Source organism: Dreissena polymorpha, chromosome 8, assembly GCF_020536995.1.
Source record: "Dreissena polymorpha isolate Duluth1 chromosome 8, UMN_Dpol_1.0, whole genome shotgun sequence".
Classification (NCBI taxonomy): Eukaryota; Metazoa; Mollusca; class Bivalvia; order Myida; family Dreissenidae; genus Dreissena; species Dreissena polymorpha.
Window position 1 is genome coordinate 57553229 of NC_068362.1, and position 18910 is coordinate 57572138.

The 18910-nt window shown below is 36.3% G+C and overlaps 1 protein-coding gene across 2 annotated transcripts; it reads left to right on the plus strand.

Annotated features, from left to right (window-relative positions):
* Positions 1-10: 10 nt before the first annotated feature.
* On the plus strand, positions 11-18910 carry LOC127841784 (E3 ubiquitin-protein ligase KCMF1-like). Of its 2 annotated transcripts, none has more exons than XM_052370859.1 (7): positions 11-225; positions 6350-6517; positions 7636-7775; positions 9976-10076; positions 10543-10818; positions 14130-14279; positions 17471-18910. In XM_052370859.1, exons 1-7 carry the CDS (start codon positions 210-212, stop codon positions 18249-18251), a joined length of 1632 nt encoding a protein of 543 aa, XP_052226819.1. In that variant the 5' UTR covers positions 11-209; the 3' UTR covers positions 18252-18910. The 2 variants fall into 2 exon arrangements, with proteins under 2 accessions (XP_052226819.1, XP_052226820.1); XM_052370860.1 differs by having other exon boundaries at positions 10552-10818.

The following is an 18910-nucleotide window of genomic DNA, read 5'->3' on the forward strand; positions in this document are numbered from 1 at the left end:
AAGTCTTAGTTGCCTCGTTCATTACGATATTTCAAACGTGACGTCATATCCTCCATCAGAACCCAGAAAAGTAACCACATACGAAAAACGATAACAACTCGTCATTTATTTACGATATCAGATTTTATATTTGTATTCGAATGCTAATATTTATCAGCCATCTGTCCGAATCGCGTCTTCCATAATCAACCGTGTCTTCTTTGGTTAGAATGTCACGTCATGATGGTGAGTGAAATTCAAGGTGGTTTGCCAAAATGGCAGTTCGATTTGTTTATGACTTAAACATGTTATAAAACGGAATACAAGTGTATGAACATTGAATCGAAACAACTCCCACAACAGCTTAAACACAAGCATTTATTTAGAAATTAAATTACTTTTAAGAACATTTAAAGAGTGCGAAGTCAGTTCTCATTTCATAATTTACTTTCACTTTCATGGGCTCTGTCATCAAAGCAAAAGTTGGATTTTTGAGATTGACACAAATAAGTTGTTAAATTGTAATACTTATACATGTTAATAATCACCTGCAGTTGTTTTTATTCTGGTATTATTTTAGTATTAACTTAACATATTTAAATATCTATGCAGAGATATTTGCAATAATTCAATTCCCACCTATTGATCCTCTGGGTCATTGGGGGTTGCAACTGATAATGGCTTTTTATGCCTCCGAAGGTAGTACAACTTATTGACGCTCTCAAATATTAAGCTACTTTTTATATTGGTAATATTTGGAGTGTCCAACCGGGCTGGCATTCAAAATATGGTGGACTGTTTTCCTTCTTTTTCTTTTTTGTTGCGCAAGGATTTTGTGCGCAACATTCAGGCCCCGTTATAAGACACTTAACAGGGCTCACACTGGCCTTCAGAAAATAATAGCCATCATTTTTTCCTTAAAAAAATAATAGCAAAAACAGGCGCGGACTTTTCCGCAAAACGGTACTGAAGGCGAAAAGAAAAAAACAATGATCTCATTTTATCTATGTTTTATTTAATGTATATCTACTGGATTTAAGTTATAATATTCACTTAAAAACAAGCATAATATAAGTGTCATTTTCTTATAAAATATTATCATGGCTTTACAATAAAGAATACAACCAAGGTTGTGGGTGTGACTTAACAAACCAGACATAAGCTACAGTTATATACATATATACTTTAAAACAAGCATAATATCACTTTAAAACAAGAATTATATCAGTGTCATTTCTTAGAAAATATTATCATGACTTTACAATCATATATAATATTTTATTTGTTTACCTTTTAATATCTTGCACTTGACATCCTCAGATCAATGCTATTTCAGTAAACTGTACAGCGTGACAAACATAATAAAGCAGAATATGCATATGAATCTGATTATACACAGATCCACTAACATATAAATCAAATCATGTTTGTCTCTTTCCATTTTCAATCAATACTCATCTTAAATGCTTTAACTTTGCGAGTAGATTATCACACATCAAGAAATGTTGAAGCAGACGACAAATAGCGGTAATTACGGGGATCAGGGCTTTCCTTAGACCTCCAATCTCAAGAGTCAATGACTCTTGGGACCAAATTTTCAAGAGTCAAAATCAAATTTGTATGAGTCATAATAATAACGCAGGAGAGTCAATGATCTTTTGTACTTAAAGCGAATTACTGAGATATATATATATATAAAGCAACAAATTTACAAATATCTAAACATTTATTTCTTAATATATTCCAGTCAATAAAAGAGATAATGCAAACATACATTGTAACCAACATTGTGAAAAATACACTCGCACTTGTAGTGACATACATGTAATATATATCAGGGGTGTCAATTGTCCCAAATTCGAAATACGGAAAATTAAGCAGAGATTCAGAGACCGTAGGATAAAGGGAGTAGAGGGCAAAGCCCCTCCAGCCCTTGCTTATTGTTATTCTTATTCTTTCTATGTGCAATTTCTTGCGAGTACAATGCAAAAATTTTATCAATCAGACCATCCGTAACACCGCATGTGTATTTGTCATTCTATAAAAAATGTTATAAAGACCGTTGGAAATAACTTAAAATCGACGAACCATACCGTATCCGAAAACGGGTAGAGATGCGTCGTTTGCGAATGCAATAAAATATGTGTTTTGTTTGTCTGCAGAAAATGAAAGCCAGTAATAAGTAACCTAGCAAATACGCAATTAATATATAATTCAGTTGACATATTGTTTTAAGTATGATATTGCAGTGCTTTACTTTGCTAATAGATAATTTATAGTTGGCGGACGACTATAGCAACGTTCGTAGAATGGTACGGTTTTGGGAAAGTAGCGAAGATGTTTTAAAACAAAACAAAAAGATGTTTCGTCAGTTACTTCTCATGTCAGTGCCAGCCGTTTACCATCAAAATACCTCCTTAAACTAACTAATTGGATTTCCTATCATCTCAAAATCGACCCTGGACGGCTCAAATCCGGATTTAATTATTTCATGTGCCATCTTTACCGAGGACGTGCGACAAACACGCCGATTTTCTATGCTGTCTTAAATGGTCAATTATTACACCTATGTTGTAATCAATTAGCAGATGCAGCATCCAAATTTGTCACTTTGCCACACGGTCAGTTATACCAGTTCTTTGGTTATTATTAGCAACTCTGATGCAAAGCGTGTAAATTTACTTTGTAGACAGTACATATGCCAGCGTCTTTGAACGGAGCAAACATGGAATTAAACAGGGTTGGGTACACTGTATTCAGCATTTGAAATACATTCTGACATATTGTGGAAGTATTTCTCAAAATATTGTGGATAGGGATGTTATAATTATATATTGGATATTATTAAAACTGACGCGGTGAGTCCATTCTGTTTTGGTGGGTTGAATACATGTCGTTTCTGCAAACAGCTGATAACAAACGCTCAGATAAATAATGGAACGTTGATACAGGCGTCATCAAACCAGCAGTGTTTTAATTGGTCATTATTAGATTTTTCAATGGGCAAAACTCCGCCTACTGGGCGGACTTGTGCTTCAATGATTGGAAACGGGCGATAACGGTTAGCGTCTACCAAAAGATACTCCGCCCCAAGCCAATTATCGATTACTCTTAATAACTTTTGATCTCTTTGACGCAAGTCGGTACCTTCCCCCGGGTCAAATGTGACGCATGACGTAATTTTCTCAAGAGTCAAACTAGGGTATTCTGTAATTTTCAAGCGTCAAAACCCGGGAGCTCGGGTCAAAGGAAAGCCCTGGGGATAATTAGTTGATGGCAATAAAATAATTTTTTCATCAAGCAATGTTCAGGGTAATCTAATTGCAGAAAAAAACAGCGTGAAAAACAAAACCAGCTGACAATGTTCGCAGTGATTTTCAATTATGACAATTTAATAATAATTCACAAAAAATGACGAAGATCTAACAGTCAGCGATAATTGGTAAAGCACAGGGAGATTAAGAAAGTTTCCGAAATATATCACTTCTGTCGGACACTGATTGAGAAAAACGCTCTAGGCCACGATGTTGCTGAAGTTTATTGACGTGTACACAGGGTCGAGTGTGTACAAAGGTAATCTCGTTATCGATTTTTCGCTTGATGGCCTTATTTACACTTGTTTCGCACTCGCCGCAAAACTTGTACAGGTAATTTTTTTTATGTAGGCGGATAAAATAATCGCCTTTTTTTATCGACAATTCTAAGAAATAATAGCCAGCTGGATAAAATAATCGCCATTGGCGATAATGTCTGGCAGCAGCGTGAGCCCTGACTTAATATCAACGGATTGCAATAATATTTACATACCTGTGTAGATTATTCATTTCTTGACAATGTTCCGTAAAAATTATGTAATGACACTTTGAATTTTGCACGCCTGAGCAATTTAAATCCAACCACTATTCAATTTTTCAATATCTCTTGATTCGCTCGCTGTGTAGATATAAATCGATAACACGACCTTGATGTTAAGCATCTGGTTTAAATATTCGAGAATAAACAGCGTAAAATACAGTTTGTGTTCATCTGTTGTGGTGCAGAGCGTTACATAGTAAACCCATGTTATACTTTTCTGGATTAATTTAGCATCGTTTTTTTTTTCTAAAGTGACGATTAAAAAGTTCTGAAATAAATTACATCTTTTATTTATATACTGTACATAAATAATATTGATACAGATCGTACAGTATACCGTCCTATGTAACGTAGAATGTAAGTACAAAACAACACAGACAGAGGTGCGAAAAGACATGCCTAAAAACTTGCTGAAACTTAGAAGAGTGAATAGAAACTGCACCATATCTGTTTTGAACATATGCTTATTAAATCGACAAAGATTAGCATACTAGATCTAGTTAGGTAAAAGTCGGTGTTAAAAGCTCATGTTAAATAAAATTATGCGTACACGTTACACTGTAATGCCTTCTTCTGATTGGTTCATATTTAAATCAGTTTCATGACATGGCTACAGGTCAGTGATTGTTTTGCGATTTAAGCAGGAAGTTTAAGTGAAGAATTTATGCCTTTCTTACTTCAGTTCAAAGATATTATGAGTTGGTAATGTTAATTTGCAATTTTACGCATATTGATGAAAATTTAAACTTTCTGGTGTCCACCACAAAAAAGGTCCTTCACCGATGAGACGTTCCAAAGAATTTAGCCCATATAAAAAGTATCTCTAAATTCTTTGCGTGTCTTATAAATGAGACTACCCTTGAAGGGTGGCATATAGTTTTTGAACTGTCCGTCAGTCTGTCAGTCCGTCTGAAACTTAAACATTGGTCATAACTTTTGCAATATTGAAGATAGCATCTTGATATTTCACATGCATGTGTATCTCATGGAGCTGCACATTTTGAGTGGTGAAAGATCAAGGTCATCCTTCAAGGTCAAAGGTCAAATATATGGCTTCAAAGGCGAGCAGAAAGAGGCATTGTGTTTCTGACAAACACATCTCTTTCTTCATGTAAACTTGCTGCCTTGATTCCAATTACATCAGTTTTATGCCACATTACTTGTCTTGCATAAATAAACACAAACAAATTATAAAGCTCCATAAAAGACACGCACATTCATGTACATGGTATCAGATATCATGTTTATTGCAATGTATTCAGTTGATTGAACTCAATTTTATAGACATGTGTGAGACACTAATGTGTTTGCATGCATTTTGCCTTTACCAGGAAGAACTTTCAGCTGTGCGTATGTTCTTTTTAAAGCTCAAAGCATTCCAGAAGAACTAAATGAAGAGTAAGCAAACCAGCAGTGTGCAACCAGTAACATTATCAAACCCTTATAATGGAGCAAAATAAGAAACACAGAAATTGATCTGTAACAGAGAAATAAACATTTTTGTTTTTAAACAAATCCCATAGGACGCTAATGAAATACCGCGAGTTAACCTGACCCGCGATTTAACCGGGTTAGAGTATAGTTTTTAAAGCTCAAAGCATTCAAGAAGAACTAAATGCAGCGTTAACAAACAAGCAGTGTACAATCAATAAAATGCATCATCCAACCCTGATAATGGAGCAAAATAAGAAATGGATCTGTAACAGACAAATAAACATGAAGTATTTACCATTATACCATACTGTTTACATAATCTTCATGTTTATAATGTATTTAATCATAATTATTTATTATAGCATAGCATGTTTTGTTATAGCTGTTTATTTTTATTTGCACTTTGTTAATTATTGTTGTGTCTGGAATTGCTTTTTGTGTATTTCAGGCAGCTGACATTTCCATTGTCTTGTTTTGAGCAGCGTTGGTTTTTTTTTAAGAACATTTATATTGAACTTATTAAAGATTTTATGATAGCTTGCACAGTTTGTAAAGGGCTGACATAAAAATCCAAGGATTGCAAATTTGAAATTGTGAGTGTAATGTGCAATAAATGCACAATTTTCTGGACCAACCTGGATTTAGTTATGAAACAACTTACCTCATATGCTTTTGTAAGCCTATATTCACATAAAGCTGACATACATTATTATGCATGATTTTATAGGTTGTTAGCATTTTTTAAACAATGTTACAATAATAGACACAGTCCTATTATCTCGCACATGCCATCTGGTGGATGCCATTATTAGTACACAACAGCAGATTGATGAAGGCATTATTCAAATATTGACAATTGTTTCATATTTCGCAAGCACTTGTCAAATTTGTATAATAGAACTTACAGAAACAAACTGTTGAAATGAGCATCCCTGTTAATTAAAAAAAAAATTGCAGTGAACAATCAGATGTTGCAGCAACAAGGATCAGATAATCTTACATTTCCTTTTGTGATACTAGATCTTTCCCTAAATGTAGGACAATAACATAGTAAGATAGGTTTTCTTGTTCTTACTTTCAGGCGTTAGTTGTGATTCCTGTTTGAAAAGCAATTTTCGCGGTAAGCGCTACAAATGCCTGGTGTGTTATGACTACGACCTGTGTGCAACATGTTATGAGGCAGGGGCCACCTCAACCAGACACACCAATGACCACCCAGTCCAGTGTATTATCACACGATCAGACTTTGGTAGGTACCCCAGTAGTAAACATTTGCAGTTTGACCAAGCAAGCCAAAATGGAAGACCAAGAAAATGTTACGAGCCAGACTACATGAAACTGAAAATCTTGATAGCGTGTGCTATTTTCTATTACCGGTACCCTTGTGTGCCACAGTCAGTGTTATGCAAACACGGAATATGGCCTCTTTTCCCAAGAAAAATGCCACTCGGACATTTGAGAATTTCGCATAGTAAAACTTCATTTTGGAAAAATGTAACCCTGAAAATGACTAAATTATGAAAAATGGATAGGTGTATCCATTTGTATCAATTATGAAATAAAGCTTTACATTAATAAAGAGTCCCAATAAAAATGTCCTTTAAACAACATGTGAACAGTACTGCAGACAGGTTTTTTTTTCCACTTTTTGGGAAGATAGCCCATGGCTTTGGAATTGGGAATTTTATCGGCATTTTCATGAAATTGGGAAAATTAATTCATTAGCCTTTTTTTCCACTTGAAAAGTCCACTAATTAGGGAAATACTAAATTTGTTATAACACTTTATTTTCATAAAAATTAAAAGAACAAAATCATACAAAACTTTGTTAGATGTAATTCAATTAAAATTGAGATAAAATACGCATAAGACACTTCTTTCTAAAAAAAAAAAAAAAAAAAATTTTTTTTTTTTTTTTTGGAAATTGGGAATTTTTTGCCACATTTTGGGAAAAAAGTATACTTTTTGGGATTGGGAACATAGCCGAATTTCGGCTATAAAATCGGACCAAAAAAAAACCTGGCAGACCATACTTTGGTAGGTCCCATATATGTATGGGCCCTTTGTGCAATAAATGTGTACTGGTAGGTACTGTTATGACAGAATATGACTGTTCTAACCATTTCCCGCTCAGGAGGAAAGTGATAATGGCTTTATTCATTATTCAACAGTCATTAAACAAGAACAGCTTGCGTTTAACTTGCTGTCTGTTCAGGTTCTATGCTGTTTGCTTATCAGCAGTATCTGGTAAGGAAGGTCTTTAATTTTATTTTGTTTTCCTAGGGTACTACAAAGGGGAACAATTTGTATATGAGCGGTAAAGGATAAATGTCTATAGTTACCTATTCTCCCTCTTGTAAATTGCAGATATATTCTATGGAGGTGAAGCTATAACATCGGAGCAACCGCAGGCATTTTCGTGCCCATACTGTACTAAGATGGGTTTTACAGAGGCTATGTTGCAAGAACATGTCACCAATGATCACGCTGACACCACCGCCGAAGTGGTAATACTAATCTGCTATCTATTTAAATTAAACCATGCTTAATGCATGTGCAGACAGTGTTGTCCCAGATTAGCCTGTGTAGTCTGCACAGGGTCTAAATTATGGTCTAACTCAGGGATAACACTTTCTGCCTAGAAAGGGTTTTCTCCAAGAATAGACTTCCTTTTAATGAAAAATACAAAAAAAGTACAATTAAAGGTGACAGTGAAGTCCTTTATTAGCCTGTTCAGACTGCACAGGCTAATCTGGGACAAAGCTTAAAGCACATTCATTAAATCCCATTTTCCCAGAGCAAGGCCCAGAAGTTCATGATAGGTAACCAGCACTCAAAGAATGGTCTAAAGTTTATAAGCAGTTTGTAAACGGTGGATCTGTGTATAATCAGATTCATACACATATATTGCTTTAATCATATCTTGTGACTATCAGTGCATGAAGATGTGTATTTTTGTGCATGGCAGAAAGTTTGCTGCACAGGATTAAGAGTTGATGATTAATGTGATTAATATTTGGTTGATTAAGTTAGTGTTTTTCCTAGGCCGTTATAGGGTGGGGCGATGCCATGCCCTTTTTTGTAGCGCCAGGCTGCCCCCCTTTCAAAGCCATTTAGCGCCATGCTGCCCTTTCCAAAGGCTGCCGCCCTGCCCTTTCATGAGCACCCGCTGTTTTCCGCCGTTATTGATAACATCTTAATTTCCCCTTGATCAAACTTCTAAGCCGACTAGTATCAGATTATGGCCCCAAGGCAGCGAAGATTCGCATGGTTGTGAATTAGTCATGCTTGAATAACCCTGTGTCAATATCAATCGATAATGTCAGAGGCTATGTTATACCAAGCGCACTTATCGGTCGGTGATGTGTACTCCTCCATGATAAAATCGTGGACTGTTACTTCGGAGACTTTTGATGAAAAACGTATACTAATTAAACAAAACGCGGATCGCGTATTAGGCGGATCATTTTAACAAGATGGCGGCCATTCATAATTAAATTGTGACATATAACGTCGTAAACGATGGAATTAACGATGGAAATCATACATTTAGAAGGAATTAATGAAATGTCTGTGATAATCAACGATGCATAAAAATGTTTAAGATAGCAACAACATATTTATTTGTAATCTACTCAGTGGATGTATGTCATGGAAGTGTTTGCATATTGTTAGCAATCAGTTTACCTGCAATGTTAAACATCTGACAAGATTATTGGTAGAAAATGGGATTAGACAAACATGGTTTCATTTATATGTTAGTGGATCTGTGTATAATCAGATTCATACACATATATTGCTTTATTATGTTTGTCGTGCTGTACAGTGTATTGAAACAGCATGGAACTTAAATGTACATTGCAAGGTAAATATATTAATATAAATCAAAGTATTAAAATTAAATACATCAATTACCATTAATGCAGGGTTTTTATCTGATTTTGGGGAAAGGGCCTGGCCTTTTTTGAGGGGGAAAAAGTCGCGCAAAATGTCGGATTTTGGGGGGAAAAATCACGCGAAACGCCGGATTTTGGGGGAAAATAAGGAAAGTCTTAAATAATCAATTCAACATATTTTGCTGTTTTTAAAACAAAATCAAGGCAACAGATAATTTAATTATGCAATATGTTATATTTTCTACACTGGATCAGGTTAAGTTATGTATTTAAAGTTAAAAAAAAAAATTAAAAAAAATTTATTTTTATTTTATTTTTTTTTAGGGGAAAAAAATGATGTCTGGGGGAAAATTTACCTGCTGAGGGGAAAAAAGATCTGAGGGGAAAGGGCCGATTTTCGGCGGGTCCCAAAGAAGGAAATAAAGCCCTGTATTGATTAAATGTGCTTGTTTATATTTTGTTGTTTTTTTCCACTGATGCATCTGATGCGATTACCGTACATGTTTCTCCCTAATTCAGGTATTCACGGAACGTTTTTGCCCTTTTTTGCCTAAACTGCGCGCTAAAATGCCATTTTTGAAAGTAATGCTCCTTTGCCCTCCTGGGAAAAACACTATAAGTATTATAAAACAAATATTATTTGAAATCTTTATTTTTGCAATTAACAGTATCTTGTTATTTTGTATTGGGATTTTTTTGTTATTTGGTGGGTTAATATATTTTAAGATGTAAGTGTTGTGTTTCATGTGATCCTTACTTCATTTATGGAAATTTGCATGAGTCGTAACAAAGAACACCTTTCTTTGTGCAGGTGTGTCCAATCTGTGCGTCGTTACCTGGTGGTGACCCCAACCACATGACGGATGACTTTGCTGCACACCTGTCCCTGGAACATAGGGCTCCACGAGAATTCATATCCTTTCATGGGTAGCACTCATTCTATTGTTGTGTGTACCTTGCAAGAGGTGGTACATCGGAGTCACTGTGTCAGTTTGTTTGAGGATCTCTAGGTTTGTCTGCATAAAATGTTCTACAATTGTGGAATTATCGATTGCCACGTAGAAAAGATTGATTTGAAACTTGAAATAGGTTTATTTCCATGAATTGTAGATGTTCAAGACACATTTTTCCCCCTATGGATCCACATATTTCAGAGTTATTTGCCCTTGAACATGGTTATTAAAGTCATGTGCAGGTATTGCTGTCAATGTATGTGTGTCTGTCATTGTATGTGTGTGTCTGTCCCAAAACTTTGTCTCAAATCGGCAACGCAGCACACAAAAAGGCCTGGGTAAGACCCTTACTACAAAGAACTCTTTTGTTTATCATTTATTATATACAGGCCCAAAATTGTGAATTACAATTCTTAACCCCTTAACTCCATTCACGATGAACCGACTGGCATTCGACATGTCCGACGCATACCACACCCAGGTCGCGGTATGAGTGGAGCTCGGAACCGCCGAGCTACGACCATGCACTTCTCCGGCGCTGCGGGCAGCACTCTGGCGGGTCTGTCCCCCAGCGGTCGTGAAGCCATGGACCCCATAGCAGAGCTACTGTCACAGCTGTCGAGTGTTCGCAGTCGGGCGGCCGCAGCCCAGAGTGTTACCTCACAGCTACAGCAGCTGGAGATGCAGTTACAGACAACCAGGTATAGCGAAACTGGCACTTTTTATGTCCCCCACCACTATAGTGGGGGACATACTGTTTTTGCCCTGTCTGTTGGTCGATATGTCTGTTGATTTGTTTGCGCCAACTTTAACATTTGCAATAACTTTTGCTATATTGAAGATAGCAACTTCATATTTGGCATGCATGTGTATCTCATGGAGCTGCACATTTTGAGTGGTGAAAGGTCAAGGTTAAATTTAAAGTGGCGCAGAAGGGGACATAGTGTTTCTGACAAACACATTTCTTGATATAATAAATTTTGAAAACAGGATTTTTTTTATATCTTAGCCTTTGATTTCAACAATGTGTTCCAAAGTTGTTACAAGTTTTGATAATTTTGCTTGTCATATCAGCATGAAAATTAATATCTCTGTGAATGGTTTGTATGTCCCTGGTATTGTGGCATATAGCAGTCGGACTGTCCTGACTTTTTTCCGTAACATTTTTAGATATTGACCTGACATTTGTTGCTTGAGTTTTATATATGACCTACAGATGAAGTGTGAGTTTCATTCCGGTCTATTGATTTTTTGAAAATTTATGGGTCTTGGACTTTCTTCATTATAACCGATTTCCGGAAGTTTTTAGCTGGACTATTATATATGAAATCAGAGCTCCAGATAAGGTTTTGTGAAATTCTTAACGTTACTACCAGATTTTCAAAAAGAATTCTTAACTCTGAAATTTTTCTTAATGTTACTACTAAGTTTTGGAAAATAATTCTTAACTTTTCTAAATGACCAAAAAATAAATAATAATGGTTATTTTCATGCAAAAAATCAAAATAAACATACTAACAACTTTATTTATACGAGTTCAACAGTGTCTATTCAGTTTTATACAATTTTATTTTTCAAATACCTTCATATGCCCAAACTGTGCTTAGATTGCTTGCCTTCGATGATTTTTTACATATTTCACAATTAAAACGGGTCTCCCCTTCAATATTTTCAACGATTAGCCACAGGAATTGTCCCTTCCACTCGTTCAATGTTTTTTTTTAGCTTTTCTGACTGTGTCGGCAACTGAACATACAACATCGTATAAGATCTTTTCTATAATGTCTTTCTTAACATTCAACTTCGACTCACTTTGCGTTCAATATGTTAAAAGCGTGTTTTTGCATGCTTTGCATGTTTTTAGGACGCTGTCTGGGCGCCGCCATTGTTATTTGACAGATAGACTGTACACTCCGCTTTATTGGAAAAAATGCGCTTTGTTAAACAAACCTGATAACCATTCTACATAAGCACCAAAAAGATCTTTAATAGGCGAAAAGAACTCAATAAAAATCTATTCGAACCGATGTTAAAATAATATTTGTAACTTGATTTTGTAATGCTTAATGGTACGACAAGATTTTAAAATAAATACGTAACGGACTTGAAAATAATTTGTCATTACGAAATTACGTCCCTTATCTGGAGCTCTGTGAAATATATATAGTGGAGCTATCCTACTCAACCTGGCGTTCTTGTTAGCGTTAGTATGCAAATGTTAAAGTTTGCGTACTACCCCAAATATTTGCTATGTCCTTTGACATATTGCTTTTATTTTTTGCATACTTCTTTACCAACATGACCTCAATCTATAAACAAGAGCAGACAACTGTATCAAGCATTTTGACAGAATTATGGCCCCTTTTATACTTAGAATATGCATATTATTGATAAATCTATGTTAAAGTTTGCCTACCACCTCAAATATTTTCTCTGTCCTTTGACATATTGCTTTCATATTTAACCAGGTTTTCCGAAGGAAAAAACTGGTTATTAGATTGGCGAATGCGGGCGGGCTGGCTGGCTGGCTGGCGGGCTACCGGGCTGGCTGGCGGGCGGGCGGAACAAGCTTGTCCGGGCCATAACTATGTCGTTCATTGTCAGATTTTAAAATCATTTGGCACATTTGTTCACCATCATTGGACGGTGTGTCGCGCGAAATAATTACGTCGATATCTCCAAGGTCAAGGTCACACTTTGAGTTCAAAGGTCAAAAATGGCCATAAATGAGCTTGTCCAAGCCATAACTATGTCGTTCATTGTCAGATTTTAAAATCATTTGGCACATTTGTTCACCATCATTGGACGGTGTGTCGCGCGAAATAATTACGTCGATATCTCCAAGGTCAAGGTCACACTTTGAGTTCAAAGGTCAAAAATGGCCATAAATGTCCCTTGAGATATAACCTTCATATTTGGTATGCATGTGTATATGGACAACGCCTTTCCATACGCACACAAGTTTTGACCGTCCGTCCGTGTGTCCGTCCGAAAACTTTAACGTTGCTCATAACTTTTGCAATATTGAAGATAGCAACTTGATATTTGCCATGCATGTGTATCTTATGAAGCTGCACATTTTTAGTGGTGAAAGGTCAAGGTCATCCTTCATGGTCAAAGGTCAAAAAAAAATAATTCATGTGCATATCTCCAATGTCAAGGTCGCCACGACTAAAAATAGATTTATTTTAAAACAAACTTACAAAGGGGGTTAATTTTCTTTGTTCATTTCAAAAGTTCAGTTTGAGTTGTCTCCCTTTATCAGATTTTTTTTCACAATGAAAACCTGGTTTTGTGACAATTTTTTCCCTTGTTTGCATACTTCTTTACCAACATGATCCCAATCTATAAACAAGAGCAGACAACTTTATCATGCATTTTGACAGAATTATGGCCCCTTATACATGTATACTTCGATAATTGAACATTTTGCTTAAATTGCCATAACTTCTTTTTTTATGATCACATTTGATTCATACTTTGACATAACAACACTTACCTGACATACCACAATGCACTCCACCCAAACTCTATTTTTTTCCCAAACGCATTCAGATGCTGGCCAAGGCCCGTAACTTTTTTAAATATTTTATTTGGGATATAGCTGCTGTTTGGCTTCAAAGTGCATTAGGGGGCATTGTGTTTCACAAACGCAGCTCTTGTTTTCCCCTGTCATTTAGAGAGATAAAATTTTCCCAAAACATTTGTAAGATAAAATATTGTTAATCAACATTTTTACCCTTTCCCACTCGGAGTCAAAGGGAAATTGGCTATGTGCAAACAGCATCAAATCAGAACAGCCTGCGAGTAACTCGCAGTCTGTTCAGGTTTTATGCTGTTTGCTGCTCATCAGTATCTAAGGTTTGAAAATTTAGTCTTTAAAACTTGAATCTAGTGAAAATGGTCTTTAATTAAATATAACTTTATATGGGACTACAAACACATCAAAATACGTATCTTAGTGGTGAAGGGTTAAGCTTTATGATTTACTGTATTGACTCCCCATATTCAGACAACAACTGGAGCGGACGCCTCGGAGGCAGGGAGCAGAACCCTTGAAGACTACAGCAGCTGGAGTTGTGGCTGGTACAGAGTCAGGGGCAACTACTGCTGCTGGAAACAACAACAACTCTAGTTCAAACTCCTCATACTTACTTTCTAGGTAATGTGCCTTATATTGCAGTTTTAAGTAAATTTGGAACTCATTACTTAGTTAAAACTCGAAATATATATTGGTACAGATGAAAATTTAAGTTCAACTGAGCACAATATTCTTGTCCTAAACTTTTGTTAATTGTTAATGCTTTTTGTAAGCTCACCTGAGCAAAAAGGTGCTCATGGTGAGTTTTTATGATCGCTGTTTCTTTTCATCGTTTGTTTTCTGTCGGCAACTTTTTCCTTGTTTATGTACTAAAAGCCACATTTAATGTCCAATATTCATCAAACTTGCTCAGAACATTTTTCCCAATGTAATCTGGACTTCGAAACTTTGTTTAATGAGGTCAAAAACTAGTTATTCCCCCACTAAACGAAGTTTTGGGGGGTATATAGGAGTGACCTTGTCAGTCAGTCGGTCTGTCTGTCTGTCGGTCGGTCCATGTCCGCTCTCTAATTCAAGTTTTCATGCGATCTTCACCAAACATAGACACAAGTTGTATCTCGATGATGTCTAGGCCAAGTTCGAACATGGGTCATGGCAGGTCAAAAACTAGGTCACGGGGTCACTTAGTGCGTTTAAAACATTGAGCATGGTGTCCACACTCTAATTCAAGTAGTTTTTATCCGATCTTCACCAAACTTGGTCAGAAGTTGTATCTAGATGATGTCTGGGTCAAGTTCGAATATGGGTCATGCCGGGTAAAAAACTAGGTCACTGGGTCACTTAGTACGTTTTACACATTCAGCATGGTGTCTGCTCTCTAATTCAAGTAGTTTTCATCTGATCTTCACCGAACTTTGTCAGAAGTTGTATCTAGATAATGTGTAGGTCAAGTTCGAACATGGGCCATACAGGGTCAAAAACCAGGTCATGGAGTCACTTAGTGCGTTTTAAACATTGAGCATGGTGTCAGCTGTTTTTTTGTGAAGACAACATGCAAAACATTCTGTTTCAATGCGGCATGTGCGGGTATTCGTCACGTCTGTGACAAAGCTCTAGTTTGAGAATGTTTTTTGTCATTAAAAAACATGGCCGCCAGGGGGCTGGCAATTTTTCTTATATGGCTGTAGTGAAATCTTTCTTGTTAACACTAAAAGTCACATTTTGATTCCAAACTTAAAGGGACCTTTTCACTGATTTTGACAGATATGGAAGTTTGTCTTCAAATCCTTTATATTGATAAATGTAAAAACTAGGAATGCAAGAGGTTTACCGGTTAACCTACCGAAATGACCAGTTAACCGTTTTCATTTTCGGGAAAAGTTTAACCTGAAAAAAAATAATTTTAGTACGCTTTTATCTTGGAATGATTTTTTCCCTTTTTCATAATTCAGTTCGTACGATTTTGCTGTTTGCGCGAGACATACTTCCAATTTGTGCTGGTGACTAGTAAGAATAACATGCCGCAGCATCGACAGTACATGAGTAGTAAATAACGTGTCAACAAACAAGGCAATAGAGCAATAAATCAATACCTTTGTGGCAACAAACAGGGAGTACGTTTTGATAATTGGCTCTTTTGTTTGGTTAACTCGCGAAAATTTAACTAGGGAACTGCCGGATGTGGGGGTTATTAGCCAAGACGCAATTAACACATGTATCGAACTCGCAATAAAATTCAGTTGAGACATTGGATGGCTTATGTTGATGCTTTGTTAACAAATATGCATCACTGATTGCTCGCGAAAGTATTTATAAGTAACAGTTTTATGAAGAATCGCATTGGCAGTTAAAATCTTGTCGAGTTAACGTTTTATTTGTTCTATCAAAAATTAAAATCATTGTCAGCAATTTGCGTCATCCATGATGTCACCGCTATCGTCTGAGGCAAGTTTTATTAAAGAAAGTTAGTAAATTACCTTATTTAATAGATAAACATAAATAATACAATTTGAACAGAATAAATCATGAAACACGCCATTTGTGAGCTATGCGACGCGATTGTAATTTAAGCAGCCCAACCAGAAATAATTTAATGACATATGAAAATAAACATTGTGTAATTCTTTAATTTTTTACTAATATTCTTTTACGCAGTAAAAATAAATACAATAAATAGCAAACATTTACAAAATTATTAAAATAAATGTTACAGTACATTTTATTAAGAAACAGACATGTTATCAAACCAAGCGATCTCAAATTAATTTCGTTTCTATAGAGAACAGGTACTAGCAGTATCACATTGTTTACGTATACTTGAACAAACTACTTAAGCTGTTTCTGTTAACCGGTTACGGCTAAAGGTTAACAAGTTAATGATTTTTGTAACCTCTTGCTTCCGTAGTAAAAACATTGAATCGAAAAAGCTCCAGTAAAAAACAAGAACCACTGACCCCTGGAGTAAAAGTTTAAAGCTTAGACCACTTGGCCTCCGTGCTCATACAATAAGTGATGTATTTGATACTTTATATAAGCAATGCTTGTAGTGCCACAAATATAAGGACAAAACAGAACTCTCCAAATTATTTTATTGTTTGGCGCTGCAACGCTTTATAATTTTCAGGTTTTTAAATCGTCAAAAGATGCATATAATGGATATTTTAGAGCATGGTAAATGTTCAGTATTACTGTTTCCTCACAAATATCATAACTACAACGCAAATTAGCGAATCTGAAACATTTCTTACTAAATTCAATTTTTAAAGACTTCATTTACAACCCTTAGTTTATATACTGATGAGCAGCAAGCAGCATAAAACCTGAACAGACTGCGAGTTACTCACAGGCTGTTCTGCTTTTATGCTGGTTGCAAAGACCATTTCAACTTTGCTTCTTATGTGGGAAAGGGTTAAATTGTTAAGTGTTGAGTCATTCTAGCAGTTCAATACAAGCTGGCTTTACTAAACTTGCTAATTTGGCCTGTTTGATTTGCCTTTTTCTATTATTGGGTCAAATTACATTAATATAAGCATTGCTCTGGAAAAATGGTGCTTAATGCATGTGCACACAGTTACGGCCCACATAAGCCTGTGCAGTCTCTCTGCTTTTATGGAATTTTGTTTTTAAGTCTTTTATAAGCAAAAATCCTGTCTTAGCAGAAAGTGTCGTCCCCTATTAACATGTGTGAATCCTTATTAGCTTGTGTGGACTGCAGAGGATAATGAGGAGTAACACTTAATACACATGCATTTAGCCCAGTTTTATTATTGGGTGTTTTAACATTAATAATCTTGAATCGTGTTCTCCCGCAGGTTTACTGAGCCTGTGATAGACGAAGGTGACGAAGACAAGGTCAGGCAGGAGCGCTCTGTAAGAAGCTTGTTTGTTCAGGAGTTGCTCCTCTCAACATTGACTGAACACTTGACTTTGTCAGACTCCTCGCTCCTAGATAACCTAGATAAATTACAAGGATTGGGACTGGGATGTTCCAGTTCCCTATCGGAGTATACAGAGACTGAATCGGATAAAAGTGATAACGCCCAACCAGAGGGCGCTACTGCCATGGAGAAAGAAAGTTTACCCATGGCGAGTTCTAAAAGTACGAGTCCTGAGGCGGTGAATAGTTCTGTGTTGGACAATGGAACTGCAGCAAAGACTGCAGTCGGTCACAGAGTGGTCACAGAGAAAGTAGGAACAAAGCACAAGAATGCCAGCAACCCACTTGGACCAGTGAATGGTAAAGGGGCGTCCGGTAGTGGTGCAGGTGTTATAACGGGGGCTCGCGTCCGCCAGAACACGCACCCGTACCAGAGTCCAGGGGAGTGGAATAGTCAGGCGTTGCACCATAACGTGCGCCAGAGTGGACTCATGCAGAATGCCGTAGAGTTTTCAAATAATTTGGCACTGAATATGGGCGGTAGAAGCAGCAGTGGGGCTTCGTATGATGCAGACAACCCGCAGCCACTTCCCGGTCGGCCCGGATCGGCTGGGAGGGAACGGGATGGGTCGCTGAATCCGGCTGCTGCGAAGCGTAACATGGTAAAACACATACCAGCGTCAAAAGCATCTGATCGGGAACCACCCCCTCACTGAGGCATTGTGGGTACTTTTGCGAATATATATATTGAACAGTTTTTCATGTAAAAATTATGAAAAAATCGTTATTTTTATGTTTCCCAAATACTTATGGATTTATGTTTTACTATTTATTGTCTCGCTGGTGTCAATGAGCTGAAAGGAATAACTCTGAGCTGGAGTTTGGTCCAGATGTGTTTTAACCACTTGTAACTATGAGTAGAAAAATGTAACCCTTTTTGTGGGCAATTTGATTGATATATAACACATTTTTGTTGAAGTTAATCAAGTGATAAAGTTGTGTATCACATTTCTGTTTCCTCAATCGCATGATGTTTTATGTAAGGTTTATTTATTTATGTGGATTTCTAAAGTGTCTTGAAAAAAACATTCATCTGCAGAAACAAACCTTGTGTAGGAGGAACTATTGTACTTTGAAACAGATACAGCTTGTAATTGTTGCCTGTGTATAAAGTGCTTTCTTTTTGTGATAACAGTAGGTTAGATTGTTCTGTATTGACAACATACTTGGAAGTTTCTTGTTAATAATACTTTTAAAAAGTTAATTTTCCTACTTGTCATTATTTATTCAGAGCCATAAAATTTGCAAATAAAAATTGTTGTTAATTAAGCAGAGCTCTGGAAAAACTGTGGAAAAAGTATAGAATCAAATTAAA